This window comes from Indicator indicator, chromosome 17 (assembly GCF_027791375.1).
Source record: "Indicator indicator isolate 239-I01 chromosome 17, UM_Iind_1.1, whole genome shotgun sequence".
Classification (NCBI taxonomy): Eukaryota; Metazoa; Chordata; class Aves; order Piciformes; family Indicatoridae; genus Indicator; species Indicator indicator.
The window spans coordinates 6,659,566-6,680,172 of record NC_072026.1 but is presented as its reverse complement, the minus strand read 5'-3'; the positions used below and the strand labels follow the sequence as shown (position 1 = coordinate 6,680,172).

Here is a 20,607-nt window from a genome sequence, read left to right as displayed (position 1 = left end):
AAATGATCTCCTAAGTCTCTGAAGAGGAGCACTTGATGGGCACAGAAGATGCCACTTTTCCAGAGGCACAACATGAAAAACTGAAGCCTAGATCCTAAGTTAGTGCCTCAGAATCTGAATCAGAATAACGACATTGATGTCCATCAGCAGAAGGTTTGCACATTCCATTGCATCCCTTCAGCAGAAACTCACCAGTGGTGAAGACCACTTCCCTGCTGACCAGCCTCTGCTCAATAATGGTGAACTGGGGCAGTTCTAGCACCTCCATCCCTGTGACAGCAGAATCATTTCCTTGCCAGAAGAAGACAATGTCATCAACCGTGTAACCATCTGCAGAGAAGAAGCAGCACAGAGAGAGAACTGAGCTGACAAGATGAAATAGATGACACCCCCATTTTCACTTAAGGTGATCTGGAAGAGGATCCAGGGGAAAGCCCACATCCTCAGACAGCAAGCATAGCCCCTCCCTGCTTTTCTCGTTCAGCTGAGCTTGGCAGTACAGTCCTCAGGAGAAGAAGAAGAAATTGGTCAGAACTCCCACTTCAGGCTAGAATTCGGCAGAAAAAGGTGAGAACTGTCCTGTCAAGCCTTGACTTGTGTTATATAACCTCCATGGCTGACATGACAGGAACTCGTGCATCCGAAGCCTCTGTCAAATGCACCAAACACGGTGTTTTGCTCTTTAAAAGCTGCATCCTCCTACCAGAAGGGGGAGAGCGCACAATGCCTTCTGCTGGGCACCGGGCAAACAGAGCAGCTACGTACCGCAAATTCCCGGGGAGAAAAAGATTTACAGCAGAAGTTGAAAAGAAATTTGTACAGCAGAGAATCTCCCTCTTCTAAGTACTCTCAGTGAAAATTTGCAGCAGGGGAAGTGGACAGAGAGTCTGAGATCAGGGCTGGTTTTACTGTGCTAACTGAAAAGAGCAGTAATGGGAACAGAGGGGAAGGGAAGTCAGGCTGGTAATGAATACCCATCCCTTATATTTCAGGGTAATGGATTTGTTAACTCAGCCAAGGGTACAGCCTCTTACTTTAACCTCTAACTATATATGCCAGACAGGGCTGCACAGGCTGGAAGGAAGTGCAGGAGAAAGACTCCTTAGATGCTCTGGCCTCAGGGGACAAAATCATGCAGCTCCCCTCTCATCAGTGTGATGTTCAGAGTCCTGCTCATTGTGAGGGCAAGGATTCATCTCCCCTTGAAAATTAATGCCACTTGTGGCAAGCTGGGTTTTGAAGCACTGTGGCTGTTGCTGCACAAGGGGTGGTCTGTTATTCTAAGCAAAGTGCAGAGCTGTGCACCTCTGTGTGCAGAGAAGCAGTAAGATATATACAGACTTTGGTACAGCATGGTGCAAGGCTTCCTTCAGAGCATGAACTTTACCTGTCCCCACAGATAGCTTTCATTCACAACTTGCTCTGCATGTCAGCCTGCCTTATCCACAAGCCTTCACAGCAGAGGCAGTTGTCCAGCAATAACCAGCAAGGCTGACATCCACTAGGGACAGCTGCCACTAAAACCATCACCAGTGTCTAAGTGGGATCAGGGAAATGAATGTGTTACAGAGGGGAAATTATTTTACTTAGCCTTAGGGGCCAAAGGTTACCCCAGATTAGGGCTGAACCTCTCAGGATTGTATCATCCTGTAGGTCCTGAGTGGACAGAGCTAAGCAACCTGCTATGATCTCATAGCTGACCCTGCTTTGAGCTGTGGGCTGAACTAGAGACACCCTGAGGTGTCTTCCCAAACTGAATTATTTGATGACTGTGTAGTCTCCAAGCCCACATCCTGCACTCTCAGTCATTACTGTGCTTATTCATAGGTGATAAAAAATAATAAAAACCTTCCAAATGCCATGCCAGATCTGCTTCTGATATAAATCAGCTAACCCCCCATGGCAGTAAAGTGGCAAAGCAGCCACAGACCTACAAAGATTCAGGACCCTGAAGTTATCACCTCATCTGCTGCAGACAATGCAGTGTCAGGGGTTGCTGCATTGTCTCAAGTACCCCAGCACTGAGCACAGGAACTTGTGCTTGCATCTGGCTGCAGCATCTCTCCCAGAGCACTGACCCAAGGGTGGAAAGCAGCAAGAAACAATCAAGTCCCTCACTCCTCACAGTAGTTGGTTCCAGGGCCTCAGACTCTCCTGAAGCTAAAAATATTGTATGGATTTGAATTCATCTGGGTTAGCCTTTCAAACTCTGGTGGTTGTTCTGAATTTTCCTAGGAGGTTACCAAGCCTTTTCCACCTGGTGCTCTCCCTCTGCAGAGGTGCACCCAGCCTGTAAACAAGTCACCTCTCCACCTCCTCTGCAGTAAACAAACCAGATTGAGCTATTGAGGTTTCTCTCACTGCAAAACATCTGCTCTAGCCCTTGAACTGCTTTCTAGCATCTTTTCTCAACCTCTTCTGATTTCTCAATTTCCTTTCTACATTTTGGAAATCAAATATAGACAGATTCCGTTTCCCCATCTCACAAGTGACATATTCAGAGGCTGGTCAGTTCCCTACTCTGACTCACAACTCTCCTGGTTTATATAAGCAAACCTCCAGCCCTTTTTGTCAGAGCCTTGCTAGGAAACCTCTAGCAGTGGTGCCCAGTACTGTGATTCCTTTGTCATTTCCCTGGTGGATACTCATGTAGGTACAAATCCACACTCCCTCATCCAGGCACAGACCTCCACATTCAGCTGTTTTCAGATGCATTCTGGATGTATTTAAATTGGGAGGTATTCAAATGTGCAGTGAGCAAGCCATGCAGACTGTGAGCTTTATCATCCACAAATTTAACAGCAGTGACTTCAAATTTACTTCCTGATCAGCAATGAAAATGTCAAATTACAGTAACTAATTTTAGGAGATCTCACAGTTAACTAGCTCTGTTCCGTTTATTCTATGACCTGTTGGTGTTGGGTACCAATTTTGGAGGTTTGTTGGGGTTTTTTTCGTTATTATGATTATGTCATTAGGCAAAATGAAATCAAACACATTTTTCTGGAAGCCAATTTTTTTTATAGTGATTCTAAAGGGAAAGGTTGCTCAGTCTAAAACTAAATCCTTCACTTTGATTTTTTGCTTTAAAAAGAAAATCAGATTTACTTTTAAAAAGTAAAAGAAATTTCACAAAGACAAGTCATTTCCACCTGAAATATCATATAGTATTGATACCATGTCTTAAAATATCAGATGAAGAGCCTGTTTGCTACCTGCTTCACCAGGGTTGTTTTTGAAGCCTGGCACACAGCTAGGCAGTGCTGAGGGCTATTTTGGGGATGCAGGGATGGGATCAGCAGCCAGTGCCAGCCCTGGCTGATCTCCTCCAGGTAAGAGCTCTGAGCTGCTGTTGGGAAGGAGACCCCCAGCTGCCTGCTGTTGCCTTACAGTAGCACCCCTGCACCTCAAAGAGGCTATTTCAGTGGCTTGTTTGTTTGTTTTATGTCTATATATATATTCCTTGATTTTTAAGTCAGACTGTTATTCCAGAGTTGTGTGGACTTGGAAGCAAAGAAAATGGAGCCCTGCAGCTTTTGAGTGTGCAATTGTGTAAAAGACAAAAGTTCTGAGGAAGGAAATGACTGAATCTCTTCATCTCTGTGTGTACCTTAGAACTACTGTAAGGAAACCTGGCTTCAACTAATAAATGGGCTTGACACGTCCCATTAAGAACAAAATGGGGAACTGTGGGTAACTCTCTGCCTTCTGTTTTCTTGGTTGTACCCTAAATTATTCTCCAAATGCTAAGGAGTGCCAGAAATGACATGTCATTAGTGCCTCCAGCAGGCCCTCATTTGCATCCCATTACCCACCACGCCAAGCAGTGCCATGGCTGCACATCCCAGGCAGCCCCAACAGTGAGCGGGCAGAGGGCTCCCAGGTGCAGGCAGGGCTGGTGAGGAGGCACAGTGCCTTCCAACTGGGGATGCACTGCAACCTTTCTTATGAAAAAACCCAATTCTCTAATAATCACCACGGAGGCTGCATCATCATTACTGTGAGATCTGCTGCTCTGGACCGCTCCTGTGGGGATACTGCAGTGCATTTTTATGAGGGAGAGCTGGACTCTCTCTGCCAGTCTGGTTGGAAGAGGATTTCCTTAGGAGTCAAGGGAAGATCTGGGCAAGGAAGGACTGCAGGAGGGCTCTGGTCCCACCTCCCACACAGAGTAGGGCAAGCCAAGATTGAAGATAGGCTCCCAGGGATTTCTTAAAGCTAAGGGAGGCTTTCACCACCCTCCTCAGGTTGAGAGTGTTTTCAACACCCAGCTTGCTGCTAGAGCTCCATTTTCCTGGGCGTTCCACCCATGAGGTCTCATCAGGCTGGAGTCTGGATGAGGGAATCTCACCCTGTCCCAAGGGACATCCTCCAGGAGGTTACACCCCCTGGAGGCATCCCATAAGCAGGAAGCTGGGAGTGGAGTGGGTGGCATTGGGGTGGCACCGTGTGGCAGAGGGGAGGCATGCGGCATACGCACAGCTCTCGATCTCCAGTGTGCAGTTCTGCTGGTCCAGGGGGTACCTTCGCAGGTCCATCATACAAGCAGCTGTGGTGGTGATCCTGAATGGGGAAAGCAGGAAAAAATTTAATCAGTTGTGTGGTTTTCCTCATCAAAAAGAGGTGAAAAAAAAAAAGAAAAGGGAAAACTGAAAGGCAGATGTGAAAGTGAGGCAGCATTTGGGGCCGCTGTTGCCCTGGAAACCAGGGAGATCCGTGGTGGGAGCTGTGTGAGGCAGGGGGCTGGATGTGGCTCACCCTCAACTGCATGGCTTAAACCCTTCGTGACTCACGTCAGCAAGGCAGTATCTCTATTAATGGGGTGGGAAGGGATTTGTGTTCCTCCTCTGTCGCTCTCTTGAGAGAGACAAAGAAATCAGCAGTAGGCAGAGCTACGGGCAGGGGAAGAACTCAGTTCCTAAGAGAGAGACAGCCAACACACGTCCATAAAAGCAGGTGTATTGATTAAATTGCCCAGCAATGACCTATGGAGATGAATAACTGATCACATTATCACCTCCCTCTTGAGTTGCCCTAATGACCCTACTTGCAGCCCTTAATCCATCTATGCCCCCCTCCGTTGCACCCACTCTGACACTGCCAAATCCAAAAGCCCAGACCCCACCAAGGGGGCCCTTCTCCTCCTGTGAGCTCATGGCTTTAGTAACAAGTCTCTTGTACAACCAGTTCCATGATCAAGATTCATGAAAGGTTGGGGAAGAGCTGGATTCATCCCCCTAAAAATTAAATATGGGGAAACAATGAGGGCTGGTGTTGCTTTGAGGCATCAGAGCACAGGGTGGGAGCAGAGCAGCACAGTATCTGCAGTGGAGTTCACATGAGGAGGTATGGAGGGTTTGTGTGTGTTACCTGGTGTACACGAAGGAGAATTGCTCTCCAGAATGGGGAATTTTGGGGTGGGGTAGATAAGTGAAGAGGGCATAAAGCAGGGACAGAGCAGATCAACAGCTAACTCACCAGCCCAGCAGTGCTGCTCTGGAGTTAACAGGCTGCCCTTATTTCTCAAATATATTGCTCCCCTCACCCTTTAATGCAGCTTTCTTCCTGTGTAATGTATGTGTGCAGAGTGCTGAAGAGGGGGGAGAGATTGGTGCATTCCCCTCCTCTTTTTTTTCAATTAACCATCTGGAAGGCATTAATCAAGCTACACATTTTTTACTATGTAGGCATAACCAGTGAACTGTTAACGTGAAAGCTTTATCTTCTGAGCCCTGTGGCCTGGGAGACAGAAAAGAAAGGGAAAAAAAAGAAAAAAAGGAAAAAAAGAAAGCAGAGAGGATGAGATGGCAAACCAGAAAAAAAAAAAAAAAAAAAAAAAAAAAGAAGAAAGAGAAAGAAAACCATCAATGACAGAAAAAGAGACCAGAAAGGGAGAGTGAATAGATGAAGCTGGACAGAAAACTGGAAGGGGGTGGGGGGAGAAGGTGGGTGGGTAAGTATCTGTGGGAGAGGGCTCCCCCAGTGTGGGTATAGATGTGGGGGCTGCAGCAGGGCAGGCAAGCAGCCCTGCATTGCTGCTGGCTCTTTAAGAAATCTCGTGTGCTAAATTTATCTCTCTGCTGTCTGTGAAGACTGTTTGTAGGAGATGAAGCCTTGAGGAGAGCCTTTGCCACTGCCTGCCGTGCTATAAATAGATCCGAAGAGACGGAGGGAATTTATATATATCCTCACTGGGTCTAGATACAACATTGCAAGTGCCCTCTCTCCAAGCAGGGGGCCCAAGTGAGCTCCCAACCCTTCCATCTTTAATGTGGATGGGGTGGAGGAGAGAGTTCAGAGGGGGAGAAGGATAACAGGACAGGAGCCACTTAAAAATTATCACCATGACTTTGGGATTGCATGTGTATTGCTTTTTGCAGCCTCCCAGTGTTGCATCTCTAGGAAGGCTGCTGGAAAACCAATACCTCTCCTACCCTAATCCTCCTGGTCCAGGGTAGCTGGGCACAGAAAGATGAAGCACATCTGGAGGGAGCTGCACCTTGCCAGAAAAGCTGAAAGTGGCAGGTACAGAGTCCATCCTGGCCGGGCATTGAGACCAAAGAGTCATGCATGGGTATGACTCATCCCCCTATGCCGCACACAGCATATACTGTGTGCATTATGCTGCATCCATGGGAAACAGCAGTTACAAATGCATTTGCTTTTTTTTTCCCCTGAAGTGTGAGATGCAAAAACGTATTAAATGAAAATTTTCCACCCCATTTTTTGGACCCTGGGGGTTAAAACCTTTCCACAGCGCCCGTTCCAGAGTTGCAACCTGGCCACAAAAAGGACATCCAGGGGAAGCTTTCTCTGGCTCGAGAGGGACTCTCTTGCCTCTCGACAGGGTTTGCTTGTCACCTGCAGTGCTGGTTCGAAATGCAGAGCACGACACAGTGAGCTATGGCCACCACGCTCCATGCGCCAAATCCTGCTCCTGTTAACAGCCGGCACAAATCCAGGGCCACTCCAATGATTTTTGCAAGATCACACCAATTTATATAAGCAGAGATTTACATCAGGGCAGAATGTAGCCCTGTTGATTTAAAAAGAAGAGGACCTCAGGACAGGTAGGGCAGAAAGGAGAAAAACAAGATTAATAAGGCATCTGTCCTCAAAAGCCTGATAATTTCTCTTTCCTTCCAATTGAAGGGCAGTTGTACCCACACCACATGGTTCAGTATGCTCCAGAGATACTGCAGCTGGCTGCAGCTCCCAGACTCCTGAGGATCTGCCCATGTAACACTGCTTGGGCAGGTGAAAATTTGGGCCATGTAACAGTGAAGGTTTTGTCCTGTTTTCAGAGCAGAGGTAGCACAGCCACATGTGCCTGTCCTGGGCTTGTAGCCACCTGCTCACCTGGATCATTTCAGCTGCAGTGCCATTCCACAGTGAGGTGTAACTGGCAAGCCCAGGGACACCAGCACTGCAGGACTACCTGGATGTGGGGCTCGTACAGTATAACAGGAATGAGCGGCAGCTGGTCTGGGGCACCAGGATCAGCTCAGGTCCTAGATCTGAGCATCCTAAACCCTGATAAAGCAGCTCTACTTGGTATAAAACAGAGAGGAAGTTATTGCTTAAATCTTTAGACTTCGTTTCTGAAAAAGCATCCTGGACACCAGCTTCCCCTTGCCGTGCTTGAAGTCCATGGGTGACCTACAGCACCACAACCCCATCATTGCTTTGCACAGCACTGGTCACTGTTGGTGCAATGTCCACTTGTGGCCTCTGTGACTTGTGACTGACTCAACATTCCTACAGAAACCAACATTTCTCAAGTTCCTTTGGTTGCTGTGTACCATGGGGAGGTGGCACTCATAAAGGCATGAGATGCTCCACTTATCTCTTGCAACCAAAGGGGGATGAGGGCAAAACCCAGGCATCTCAGCAACTTTGCGGGGTCACAGCACATGCCATCTCCAGTCCAGAAGGTCACAGGACCAATGCTTTGAGGAGTATAAATATATCACCTTGATATGCTCTGAGCTGTTACACGAAGAGATGTGCTTGCTTGGCACATAGAAGACAACATGGGGAGTGGACATGAGAGACAGGAAAACAATGCAGGACAGGAGGCCACCAGGGTAAGGGAACAGAGGAGAAGGTTCAGGGGAAGGAAGGGGTAAAGCAGCTTGGGGAAGGAGAGCTGGAGAAGAACAAGAGGTTAAAAGACAGAAAGCAGAGGAGGAGTGGATACTCACTCTGTGAGAAAGGAGATGAGGAGACAGATAGCAAACCATCGCCCTGTAAACAGCTCTAGACAGAACGCGCTGCCTCCAGGAGACGCAAGCGAAGTGAAAGGGAAGAGGGAGCGCGGGGGCCAGAGGGAACGCCAGGGAAGGAAGCCACCTTCCCCGTGGCGTTAGCAAGAGGCACTGGCGCCTGGCCAGCCTGCATCTTCTCCCTCCCCCTCATTCTTTCTCGTTTCTCTACCCACCTCCCTTCCCTTTTAAATTCAGAAATTTGTGTGGTGTGAAATCTCATCTGCTTTGACGGCGATTCACAGAGACACTGCCCGGCAGAGGGGAGAGGCTCGCCTGCGCCGCGCACAACGCACTCAATGAACAGCTCCGCTCCCTCCGGCAGCCCAGCCGGGCCGACGCCACCACCCTCAACCTCCAACCTCCCCTTTCTTCCCTCAGCCTCTACCCACTCCATGGACCTCCAGGTCAGTCCCCTTGCGTGTCACAACCTTTACACCTCCTTCCCCACAAAAAAAAAAAAAAAAAAAGTGATGCCCTCGCCCTAATAATTTCTCCTGAGGTCTGCAGGCACTTGTGATACCAACCAACCAAGTCTTCACTGCCTTGCTACTCTGCTGCACAAGTGGCAGGCAGATACAGTTCATCTGAGGGGAGACAGGGTTGTGGAGAAAACACCATATATCAAAAAAAAAAAAAAGTGAAAAAGGAACATGCATTCATGAGAGGCTGAGCAACTCTGGCAAGCTGTGGGCTGATGAGATCCCCCTTCTCTATCAGTAAGCAGGGGATGCAAGCAGAAGCCTGGATATCTCCTTCTAGAAAGCACCCTTCTACCTCAGGAGAGGTAGAAAACATCTCCAGAAGAGCAGCCACAAAGCTCTAAGTCATGCAGGGTGGGTGGTAGGTCTCTGTTACAATGAGGAAAGCTCTGCCCACCTGAAGCTTGTATTGACAAAGCACAGAAAGGGTACTGAAATCTCATCCTGCTGTCCCTCCACTGCTGCCTGCTTTGCAAGCTAAACCCAGCAGTAGCAGAGGACTGTCCTGCCACAGCTGCAGTTCAAAAGGAAATGCTCGAGTTTCTGCCAACCATCAGTCTTCAATAAATATTCTCTCTCATGACCACCACCAACCATTTCATTCCCTTTCTGATCCTCCTCATCACTGTTTATTTGTCAATGGCTTCTTCTGTCTTACATAGAATTATTATATAAGTTCACATAGGGCAGCATAGAGCTCCAATCTGCCATTAAAATCTGCCATGGTTGAAGGTCTTCTTTCTATCCTTACCTCCTTATCCTCTGAGGTAGCTGCCTTTTCAGCTCCTGCCTCAGTCAGAACTCCCTCTACAAAGCTTGGACCCTGAAGGCCCTCAGCCACTCATTCATCCTTTAGATCATCTCCAGTGTGTCAGGAAAACCAAATTCACCAGCTAGAAGCATAACAGGAAAAACTTGTTTCCTCAAAATACCATCTGATTTCAAGAGGACCAAGTCCAGGGTGTCTAAGGAGGATTGGGTGGGAGAGAAGGGAAGACTATAATTACTGAGAGGTTTCTAAAAGCAAGTGGGGTCTCTTTCCCCTTAAGCTCATCCTTATAAAATAAGCTACTGTATTGTCTGCATCATAACTATGTAAATACCAGCAAATTAAACATGCCTGGTACTGGTTTCGGGGGACAGTGTCAATGGGTACAGAACACTGTCCACACTGACATTCTTACCCTCCAGAAAAAGAGTCTGGACCCACACAAAATGTTCATTGAGAATGGTCACCAGCCTCTGCTGTGCTCTCTCTGGGAGATGCCCAAGAGAATGTTCATGGAGACACACCAAACCCAGGCAACAAACTGACTGTGTGGGCCACTCACATCCAATGTTTAGTAACATCCTTTGATACCTTTGGCCTCAAAAGGATGCTGCCTAATATCCAGTATGGATGAGAATAGGATGAGAAACAGATACCCCCACCAGTGCCTTCTTCATTCAAGGAGAGACAGAGCCAGTGGCTCAGGCACTGAGCTCTACTTTGAAGTTATGGATGAAGTGTCATTGTGCAGGGACTAACATAAACTCTCTCAGAGCAAAAGACAAACATTTTTTAAAGTTGCTGGTTACAACTTCTTGGATTTCAGATCTCCTGAAAAGCTGAAGATGCCCCCACATCCTCAGGATACAGACTCCTAAAGCTCACACCAGTTTGCAGTAATAAGGAGAACGGATGGAAGCAGCTCAAGCTTTGCAGGACTTGTGCAGGCTTGCCTCATGGGACAAGCTAGACCCGTAAGGGAATTCTGGTGACTAAGAGTAGAGAGAGAAGCAAAATTGCTGTTTTGCTGAACATGGAAAAAATTCAAAATTGAATTTTTACTCTGCACATTCTCCAAGCCAGTCATAAAACCATGCTGGCAAATGTCACCTTCTGCCTGGCAGTAAGCACAAACTTCGAAGGGCCTGGAGGGATTTATAAACCCGTGGTGGATTTTGCCATTCTTTTAACACAGTCTGATCTTCACAAACTCTTGGAGGTCATGTTAGAACTGAGAGCAAGGCAAGGATATGAAATATTTTCCCCTTGTGCCTGCTTGCCTAAAACTGACTCCATAAGCCTTGGCACAATCCTGCTAAGGTCACTCTGTTTCCAAAAGCATCTGTGCTTGCATAGGCATCCTTTGATAAATAACAGTGTGCAGTGCACTCAAATGGGGGAAGGAAAAAAAAGCTCTTTTAAACTAGTACTCAGGGTACTACTCATCTAAATCAACCAATTTTCCACCCTTAGAGAATGCAAAATAGAGTTGCCTTAGCTGCAAGGTTTTCCTTTTTTTTGCCTCTTTATTCTGTCGCAAATGCTCTGTGCACCTGGCAAGCTATCAACTGGATTGGGGGACAAGAGAGACCTGAGTGGAACAGGTTTAAAAGGAGACTTATTTGTTGCAGTTGCTTCAGACAACAGTGACCTGGACTTAATGGAGCAGGAGGTCTCTTTCTTCAACAGTATCAGGCTAGGATGAGGTTAAATTAATAAAATGGTAACCTATGACTTAAACCTGTGGGGTGTGGCAAAGAATAAACAGGGTCTAGAAACAGGCTCAGAGTGGTGGCTGGGCTAGGACAAACAGACAGACTAAGAGGTGCTGCCAGGGTAAGCCAGGAGTTCAGGGCATCCAAACTGGTCTAGAGATCTGTGAGGAACCGGTGGTAATCAGCTCTTTGTGGATACCCCTTGACCTCGATTTTTTGCTAATAAATGAGTCAGGCTTATAGGAGAGGTAGCACAGGCAGCAATCCCAGCCAGGCCCTGATGATGCTTGCCTCTGTTCTTGCAACATTAAGGATGAGAAGCAGCTCTAGCTTGCTGCTTTATCCTGGTTTAGCAAGTTCCAATTTCTTCCACAGCTTCTAAGGTAATTCTGAAATGTCATATTATTAAACTTCCGTCATCTGTTTCCGGCTAAGTTTTTCCTCCCAACCCTAGGAGGCAAAAATGCAGAAGAGGATCTGTCCTTAACCTCAACTAGGGAGCTGAGCTCCTGATTATGTTCTCATTTCCTCTCACTCACCTAACAAACTCTTCTCCCACCCACACATCTTTGTGCTAAGGAGCTGGCCCAGAGCGCAGCCCTGTGGCGGGAGCAGTACAAAGTTGCAGGACTAGCTCCAAGAGGCTGGCTAGATGGACATAAATCTGACTCTTTTTGTTCAAACTGCCAAAGGAGAGATTTCTGTAGTCTTTGCCTAATCTGTGGAAGGAGCAGGAAGAGCTACTAGAAATGAGGTAGAGCCTGAATCATCTCTCACATTTCCAGAGAAACCTCTTTCAGGGAGGGAAGAGGAAGCCAAAATTGCAGATTTCTTCCCTCTGTCTTGTGAGATGGGAGAAGAAACTTGCTCAATGGTCTTAGTACAAAAAATAAAATTCCTCAGTCTTAGCCCATCAGGTCATATTCTCTGCAGAAAACCAAGTAACACCCATGGAGAGAACTTGGTTTGCAACCTGGTTGCAAACAGAAGGCTTCGACTTAGAAGGAGAAGCCTTTCTATCAGCTGGAAAACCCAACAGCCCCAGGCTGGGACCTGAGAAATATAATACAGACAGGGCTGGGCCCTAATCAAGAGGAGGGTTGGAATTGAGAGCTATGAAGAAGTCCTCAAGGTGAGCTCCAGCAGAGCCCCAGCCATGGGATCAGGCAGGGCAGCCCTGGAGGCAGGCACACCAGGGTGGCATGGAGGACACTGATAATTGTAACTGGTGCTGGATTGGTGAGTGGGTAGGATGTTTGGCATACATCTGTTAACCTGTGCTGCCTCCCTTTGTGAGGTGAGCTAAAGGTGGTGCTCTAGGTGCTGCCTTGCCCAAGAACAAGGTCTGGCCCACAAGCATGTCAGCAGTAGCTTGATGAAACGTGGGGGGCTGGTAATCTCCAGGAGCTGTTACATTTCAGGGAGCAGCTGACCTGATGCTTTTCTGTAAAAAGCAGAAATTCAGTGCTGCCATAGCAGGTACTTCTAACTTCTCCCAAAACTGGAAATTTTGAGTTGTTTGAACTAGGACAGTTCTCCCTGACACCACCACCCTTGCTTTAAACCCTGAGCAGGTGTTTTCACTGATGGAGGCAGCAGGGGTCTGCTTCCCCAGGGGAGCACTCAGTAAAGCAGGGCTCAGAGCTCCACTCTGCCTTGGCACCTTTGCATGCTTCTAAACTGCCTCATCTGCAGACACACCTCACTGCAGTGACTATTGTGGATAGGAATAAAAAAACCCCACACTGCACATGCACATGCTCCCCACCACCACTACCACCTTCGCAGGAGGAGATCCCTCATTCTCTCTGCACAGGATTTAGTCTCTGTCATCAAATTCCTCTGCAGTTGCTCAGTTTACATTGCCTGGGCTCCTCGCCAGCCAGGCATTGCATCTCTCTTGCTGTCCACCCAGCTTCCTGCCTGCTTCCTACCATCCCACCCCTGTGAGCTCAGGGATGCAGTCTGGGCTCCTCAAAGCACCTGTTTTGCTGGAATCCAGTTTTGTCTCTAATTAGAATGAAATCAAATAGCTTCAAGATCTCCCTGAAGGGTGTTTTAAAGCCGGTTGCAAACACAATTTCAGATTACCATACGAGAATTTCAGCATTGTTACAGTTGCTTCTATCTTTAGGTCTTTGAAAACAGATAGCAAAATACTGGTGACATCAGCATTTGACAAGTGTCAACTTGTTTCACTACCAAACGGATGCTGCATGGTCTAGAAAAGGACATAAAAATCTCAGATCATAGTGTATAGCTTAGATGTGTGATAATGTAAAGCTTGTTGAATACTGTGGTAGAGGTGGACTAAGACTGTCCCTGGAGGTCCAGAGAAAGCCTTTGATGATTCTCTGTGCTACCCTGACATCACCAGTGGTAGTAAAGCAGCATGAAATACCGAGGGAAATGCTGATGTAAGTGAAAAATTCTTTACATAAAATTAGGAATAAAACATGAACACTCTCAGAAATGCTTTCTTAAACAAAAAAAAAAAAATCACCTTTTTTTTGTTTGCTTAAAAGTGATTAAACCAATGAAATTTCTTACAAAAAAAAAAAAAAAAGCCATTAGAAGAAAAAAGTATATATTGAATTCAGTCAGTGCTACCCAGTTCTTCCTCACTATTTTATCTGGCCCCTTCCACTTCTCCATAGCTGATTTCTTTGTCTTTGTGGACAGCTTCTTTAAGCCTCTCTACTGCAGAATTTCCACATCAGTTTAGCACTTCCATGCTATGTGTCACAGGTGACCAGCTGCTGTGTTTCACAGCCACTTTTAATTCCTGTAGGGTGTTTGGTGTCCAGGCAGGTTCAGGCACCATCACACCAGTCTACACCTCCTAAAAACCCTTCCTAAAATCAGCTCTGCCAGTTTGCATGCTCCACACTGCTTCATGTATGCAGAGATAAGAGTGTCCTCTGAGCTAGATCTGGGCTTCAGACCCCTGTTTGGCCTTCTGAGATTCTTGCCATCTACTAACTGGCTGGGGAAGGGGGTAGGCAGTACTGGTTGTGAGTCCAGCCCTGCAGCAGCCCAGCATCACCACCCCGGCTCAGCCCACTGCTGTTTCTGCATTCCTTTTGCTGGAGACCTGGCAACCAGCTTTTAATCTGAGCCCAGTGGGAATTAATTTTGGAGTAAGCTTCTATACTGAACACTTTCCTAAGATGCAGCTATATTACATCTGCTGTACTCCCTTCATCCATTAATTTGCTAATTCTATCAAAAACAAGCATATGGTTTTCTGACACACAGCTTTCACAACGGAGTGTAGTGGAAGAATAAAGGGCTTCATTTACTCAGGCAAACAAGTTATCTGAAGCCTGATCTTGTTCTCACTGAAGTCAGAAACAAAATACCCATTGATTTCTGTGTGAGCTAACTTGGACCTTGGGGTCTGAGCCAGAGCTTGAGCCTGATCCTGCCAGTCACTTGAATGCTCCTGAAGGCAGGGGCCTGCCAGGGTGTCATCCTTCCTGGTCTCTGACATCAGAGACTGCTGGAAAGAAAAATTACTGTTGTGCCACAAATAGTATGATTGAGTCACTTTGCTACAGCTCAAGGGAGGGGGAAGTTACTGGTGAGAAAGTAGCAGGAGAAAGGAGCAGAGTTGTGGTACCTCGCTCGGGGGAAAATAAACAGGCAATCAAAGGAAAAGAAAGAGAAATTCCCTCCTTTGGCCTTCTTCCATCAGGGCAACATTATTTTATGAATACTTCCAGAAAATGCAGGAAAAGACAAGAACAGGCTTCAAGGTGCTAGGAGGACCTCTGCTTTTCTTCCTGTTTGCAAGACAAGCATGGGTGTTTTTTTACAAAGGTAAAGGGAACACAGGTGAATATCCAATGCCTGTTTTCTTTCTGAGACCTGCTGTGCATGTGGTGATGCATTTTTGAATAGGACCACAGATAATCTGCACCTGCAAAACTGGACCTAACACTTCTGTTGTCAGCAAAACTGCAGGTGTGATTTCAGGAAGCAGCCCTGAAGAAATCATTGCCCGTACCACTGTGAATAAAGCTAGAGGGACTTCCAGCATGCAGGGCACCTGGCTTGTCCCCATGAACTCCTGTGCTTTCAGGACAGTAGAAACCAACCACCCTGACCTGAGGTACAGCTTGAGAACAGGAGCTGTGTTTGCGCAGTGCTTCATTTTTGCAGTTGCCTTTTTCTCCAGGGGCAAGAGAGCAGCTTCCAGGAAAACCAGCCAAAAAGTTAAAACAACACAGGCAGCTCTTTACTATGGCCCTGGAAATAACAGGGGCAAACAGCTGTCATTTTCTTTCTCCTGGCCTGGATGCAGTTTTCCTCATCTCATCCGTTTACACATGTCATGCAAGGGAGCTAAGCTCCCTTCCCCTCACTGCTGAGCCCCGTGGGAGGGGAAGGGAATGCACAGTTCAGGAGGTGCTTGCACAGTGTCCCAGCCCAAGTGCAAACCCTTCAAGGACTTCTGCTGCCTGTCATCTGTGCTGCAGGGTTCACACTGCTCATTAGTTGAGCTAAATAGCAGCTGATAAAAATATACTAACACTTCTCCTTCTTCTGCTGTGCAGGTGTGTGCAAAGATTTCCCACCAGCCTGGGGGAGGCAGCTCTGTGCTCAAGTGGGCTGGCTCAGCAGCACAGAGCAGCTCGAGCTTGACAGCACTTTGGCCTCCTCTTTCCAACAGGCTGAATTTCTGTTTGTAACCTACCCCTAGCCAAAGAATCTTCTTGCCTAGCCTTCACTCTTGTTTTAATACAATAAGGAAACACGAAGTAGTCAGCTGTGGGAAGCCAGACAAGGACACTGGCCCAAGGTAGTGAAATGGATGTACTTGTCCCATGAAGGGAGAGGCAGAACTGGGACAGAGTCAGAAAGCTGGGCTTGTTGCACCTTCTCCTGCCTCTGGGCCTGGAGCAAGAGGCATCCACTAATTGGAAGGAAAAAACAGTCCATATATCACCCCACGCACTGCATCCTGTCCCTCAGCACCAGCAGTGATTGCTGCTCTTTTGGCTTCCCAGGGCTCTGCCATAGGGAAAGCACAGGGCACAGCCACCTTGCTGCCCTGGCAGAATGATGCCCTGTGCAGCCTCCTACCTTCCTGTGCCTACACCCAGCCCCACCCTACCCCTCTCATAACAGCCTTGCTACTTAAAAAGGAGGAAAAAAATCATAGCAAGTCAGACTTTGCCACAAAACACGAAGCAGCAGAGGAGCTGATACTGTAAATGGGAAGGGTGGGTGTACCCTCTTAGAAGGAGAAAGGTCTTTCCTCCCCCTTTGCTGTACTGGGATGTAAGCCCAGAGCTGCTATCACAGTCATTTGTGAATGTGGAGGCAGGTCTAAAGAGCCAGCTGTGAATTCTGGTAGTCAGAAAGGAGAAAGAAAAAAAAAAGAAGGGGGGGGGGGGGTGGGGGGGGGCGGGGTTGTGTGTGCAAAAAACCCCACAACACAAAAATCAAACTGGGAGAAAAGCTCAAAGAAGACAAGCAGTGTTGAGAAAATCATTGCCTAGATTTCAGCTACAGCATCCAAAACCTTCACTTGTACCTAGAGCTGCAGACTGCCCTTTTAGCCCTCTGCCCCCTCCATGTAACTCTTAGTGTGTTGGGTTTGTTCCTGGGGGGTTTATTTTGCAGGGGAAGATGCTACTGGCATGGCTCCTGCAAGAAGCTTCAAGAAGGTCTGTTGAGCCCAGCCCTGGTCAAGCCTGAGCCAGTCAACGCCTCTGCAATAATGTATTCAAGAGAAGAAACCTCTTGGGCAATTTCTTTTTGTTTCCTATTTCAGTTTGGAGAGAAGTGGGATAAGAGGGACAACCATGTGGACACCCAGGTCAGTGAGGAAGGAGAGGGGGAGGCATGCTGGAGCAGCCATTCCCCTTTGGTGCATGGTGAAATGCCAGGCTGAGACCTTGCACCCTCAGAGGTGGATGGTGTGGCAGAATCCCATCTACAGCTCATGGAGGACTCCATGCTGGAGCAGATGACCAATCCTAAAGGAGGCCATGACTCTGAGGGAGACCTGTGCTGGAGCAGTCAATCGCTGGGAGGATTGCCTTGTGCAGAAGGGACCCACACTTATTTGGGTGAGTTCATGAAGGACCATGTTGCTGCAGGGGAGGACTGTGAGGATTCCTCCTGAGGAGGAAGGTGTGGCAGAAACAACATGGAACAGACAGAGCCTGACCACAGTCCTCATTCCCTGCCTGCCCTACATCACTGGGAAGGAAGGAGGTGACAGTGCTGAGCCCAGAAAGAGGGGAAGGTGTATATCCATAGGGTCTAGCTGTATTTATCACTGTCCTTCACTGATTCAACTGGTGAATTGATGGTGGTTTTGTTTCAATTAAAAGGATTTTTTCCTTATCCAAGTCTACTTGGTCTTCTGCTGTGATCATAACTTAAGCATGCCCTCTCTCTCCTTTGTCTCAAGCCTTGAATCTTGTCTTCTCCCCTCCTTATGCCATCAGAGGAGCGTAGGAGTGAATGGCTGCATGGTCCTTTGTTGCTGCCTGGGGAAACTCCAACCATGACACTTTCCTATCCCAGCATCTCAACATATTTAAATAATTCAGCAAGGCCACACCTTGCTACATCCACTACACACAGGCACAGCATTTTCAAAAGCTGGGGACTTGCCCTTGTTAATTTATCCCAGTCACCATAAAAAGCCACCTCACTGCAGATAGTTCTCCTACTAGATATCAGCTTTCAAGCCTCACTCTTCAGAATTGCTCTGGTGAAGAGACATTTTTATAGCTCTACAAAAACACACCTCCTGGAACATACACAAACCCCACTGAAGTGATTTGACTTAAATTCAGCCTTAAAGAGGAAAGCAAAGAAGTCTCACCTCCACAGGCCAAAGGAATTTATAAGCAACTGAAAGTGAAGGTTTTAAATCAAAGTGTTATGTAACATGAATGACAGTGACCTGAAATGCTCAGAGCAGACTATTCCCATCTCCAACATTTGTCTGTAGTAACACAGGAAACTTAGAGACCCAAAGGAAACAACCACTTCCAGACTGGAGAAAGAACAGGTACTTAGAATCACAGGATCATAGAATTGTTAGGGTTGGAAGGGACCTCAAGGATCCCTTCCAACACTAGGATCAAGTTCCAACCCTCCTGCCATGGGCAGGGACACCTCACACTAGATCAGGTTGCTCAGAGCCACCTCCAGCCTGGCCTTAAAAACCTCCAGGGATGAGGCTTCTACCACCTCCCTGGGCAAGCTGTGCCAGTGTCTCACCACCCTCATGGGGAAAAACTTCTTCCTAACTTCCAATCTGAATCTACCCACTTCTAGTTTTGCTCCATTCCCCTTAGTCCTATCACTCCCTGACATCCTAAAAAGTCCCTCCCCAGCTTTCTTGTAGCCCCCTTCAGATACTGGAAGGCCACAAGAAGGTCTCCTCGGAGCCTTCTCTTCTCCAGACTGAACAGCCCCAACTTTCTCAGTCTGTCCTCATAGGAGAGGAGCTCCAGCTCTTTGATCATCCTGGTGGCCCTTCTCTTGACACCTTACAGCACCCTCATAACTTTCCTGTAATAGGGGCTCCAGAACTGGACACAGTACTCCAGGTGGGGTCTCACCACAGTGGATTAGAAGGGGAGAATCACCTTAACACTGTGCAACACTCCAGTGCCTTTTGGGTCCAGAATATCTCAGGAAATGAGGCAAGTTCAGGTGAGATGCCATTCTCAGCCACAACCAATAGAGATTTCCCTTCGACTCACCTCAGGCCGTAAAGCACAGTCCCGTCAGGATGGAGCCGAATCATGCGATTCTTCACCGTCACCCCGTGCAGAAAGGACTTCTTGTCATTCAGGAAGTAGGTGTCAGGCAGCCACAGCTGGTCAGCCACCCGGTTGTCCAGGGTTAGGTTGAGAGGAAGGTCGTTATATGCCAGGCGTTTGTCCCGCCAGCTCTGCTGGAAGTACATGGTGATGGTGTAGTCCTGGGAGAGAAACATGCAAACATCAGCCTGGCTCCAGGGTAGGAATGAGAGAGCCATGAGGATGCTTAGGGGACTTGAGCATCTCCCCTGTGAAGAGAGACTGAGAGTCCTGGGGCTGTTTAGTCTGGAGAACAGAAGACTGAGATGGCATCTGATCAATGTCTATAAATATCTGAGGGGTGGGTGTCAAGTGGAGGGGGCCAGGCTCTTTTGGGTGGTTCACAGTGATAGGACAAGGAACAATGGGTTCAAACTTGAACAGAGAAGATTTCACCTCAACGTGAGGAGAAACTTCTTTACAGTGAGGGTGACAGAGCACTGGAACAGGCTGCCCAGGGGGGTTGTGGAGTTTCCTTCTCTGGAGACTTTCCAAACCCACCTGGATGCATTCCTGTGCAGACTACCCTAAGTGATCCTGCTCTGGCAGGGAGTTTGGACCTGATGATCTCTTGAGGTCCCTTCCAACCTCTGATATACTGTGAGACTGTGAATGTAACCCAGTCCCTCCACTAGTACCTCTGTCAAAACCATTGCTGGGTCTCCAGCTTCCTTGGCACTCAAATATTTGTCTGCACCTCCACCAGTTGGAGGAACTGTGCTTGGTTCTGGGAAAATGGAATCAAGCCTGGGCACAAAATGACATCACACAACTCCAACCAAACAAAACTCATCTCACTCATGTTGTCTCAGTCTGCCTAAGGCTTGGCTGCAAAACTAGTAGAAGTTAGGACTATGATAGTACTCAAGGATGTCAACCAACAGTGGGCTACACCATGCAAAGATTTCAAGGATTGATTTCCCAATTAAGTCACATAAAGGCCTCTGGACACAATGCAGTCATGCTCAGCCACTGCTCGCTACCACACAGTTGGTAAAAGTCAATTTTATACTCAGCAGAAACTCAGGAGATTCCCAAGGGCACATGGAGAATCTCACCTCGAGGCCAAGGTTTCAAAGTCAACCCAGGCCAGCCGTGACAAGCCATTAGCAGTTGCCTTGCTATGTGAGCTAAGTTGGAAGTTTATTGTGGTTCTTGGGAAGGGACATATGTGGAGCAAATCTGTCACCAGTGGAGCAGGATCTGCTGGTAAAAGGGCAAGTTCCCTAACCACCCCCAGTCAGCACAATGCCATACATATCTCCTGCTGCTCTCCTGTTCGACAGTAAAATGTTGACACTTCAAATTGTTGCTAAAATAAGAATTTTACAGAGGACAAGGAGAGCTGTTCCATGGCCCACAACTATATCTCTACAAAAACCATACCAGCTGCTGAACAGGAGCAGCACTTCCAGCAGCACATCCAGAGGCCCCAGATGAGGTTGTCCAAAGACACAGTATTGTAACACCAAACTAGAAGGACAATTATGTCTTAGGTAAACAACGAGTACAGGAAGGGCTCTTGTATATACCAATGACAGA

The 20,607-nt window shown here is 47.5% G+C and overlaps 1 protein-coding gene across 2 annotated transcripts in view; it reads right to left on the bottom strand.

Moving 5' to 3' along the window:
* LOC128972454 (gamma-aminobutyric acid receptor subunit beta-4) overlaps positions 1-20,607 on the bottom strand; it is a 72,046-nt gene that overhangs the window by 5,347 nt on the left and 46,092 nt on the right. For both annotated transcript variants that reach the window (XM_054388441.1, XM_054388442.1), the window contains exons 4-6: positions 18,967-19,187; positions 4,481-4,563; positions 193-330 (exon numbers count right to left, since the gene is read on the bottom strand). In XM_054388441.1, coding sequence (XP_054244416.1) covers positions 193-330; positions 4,481-4,563; positions 18,967-19,187 — 442 coding nt within the window. The remainder of the gene's footprint in view (positions 1-192; positions 331-4,480; positions 4,564-18,966; positions 19,188-20,607) is intronic.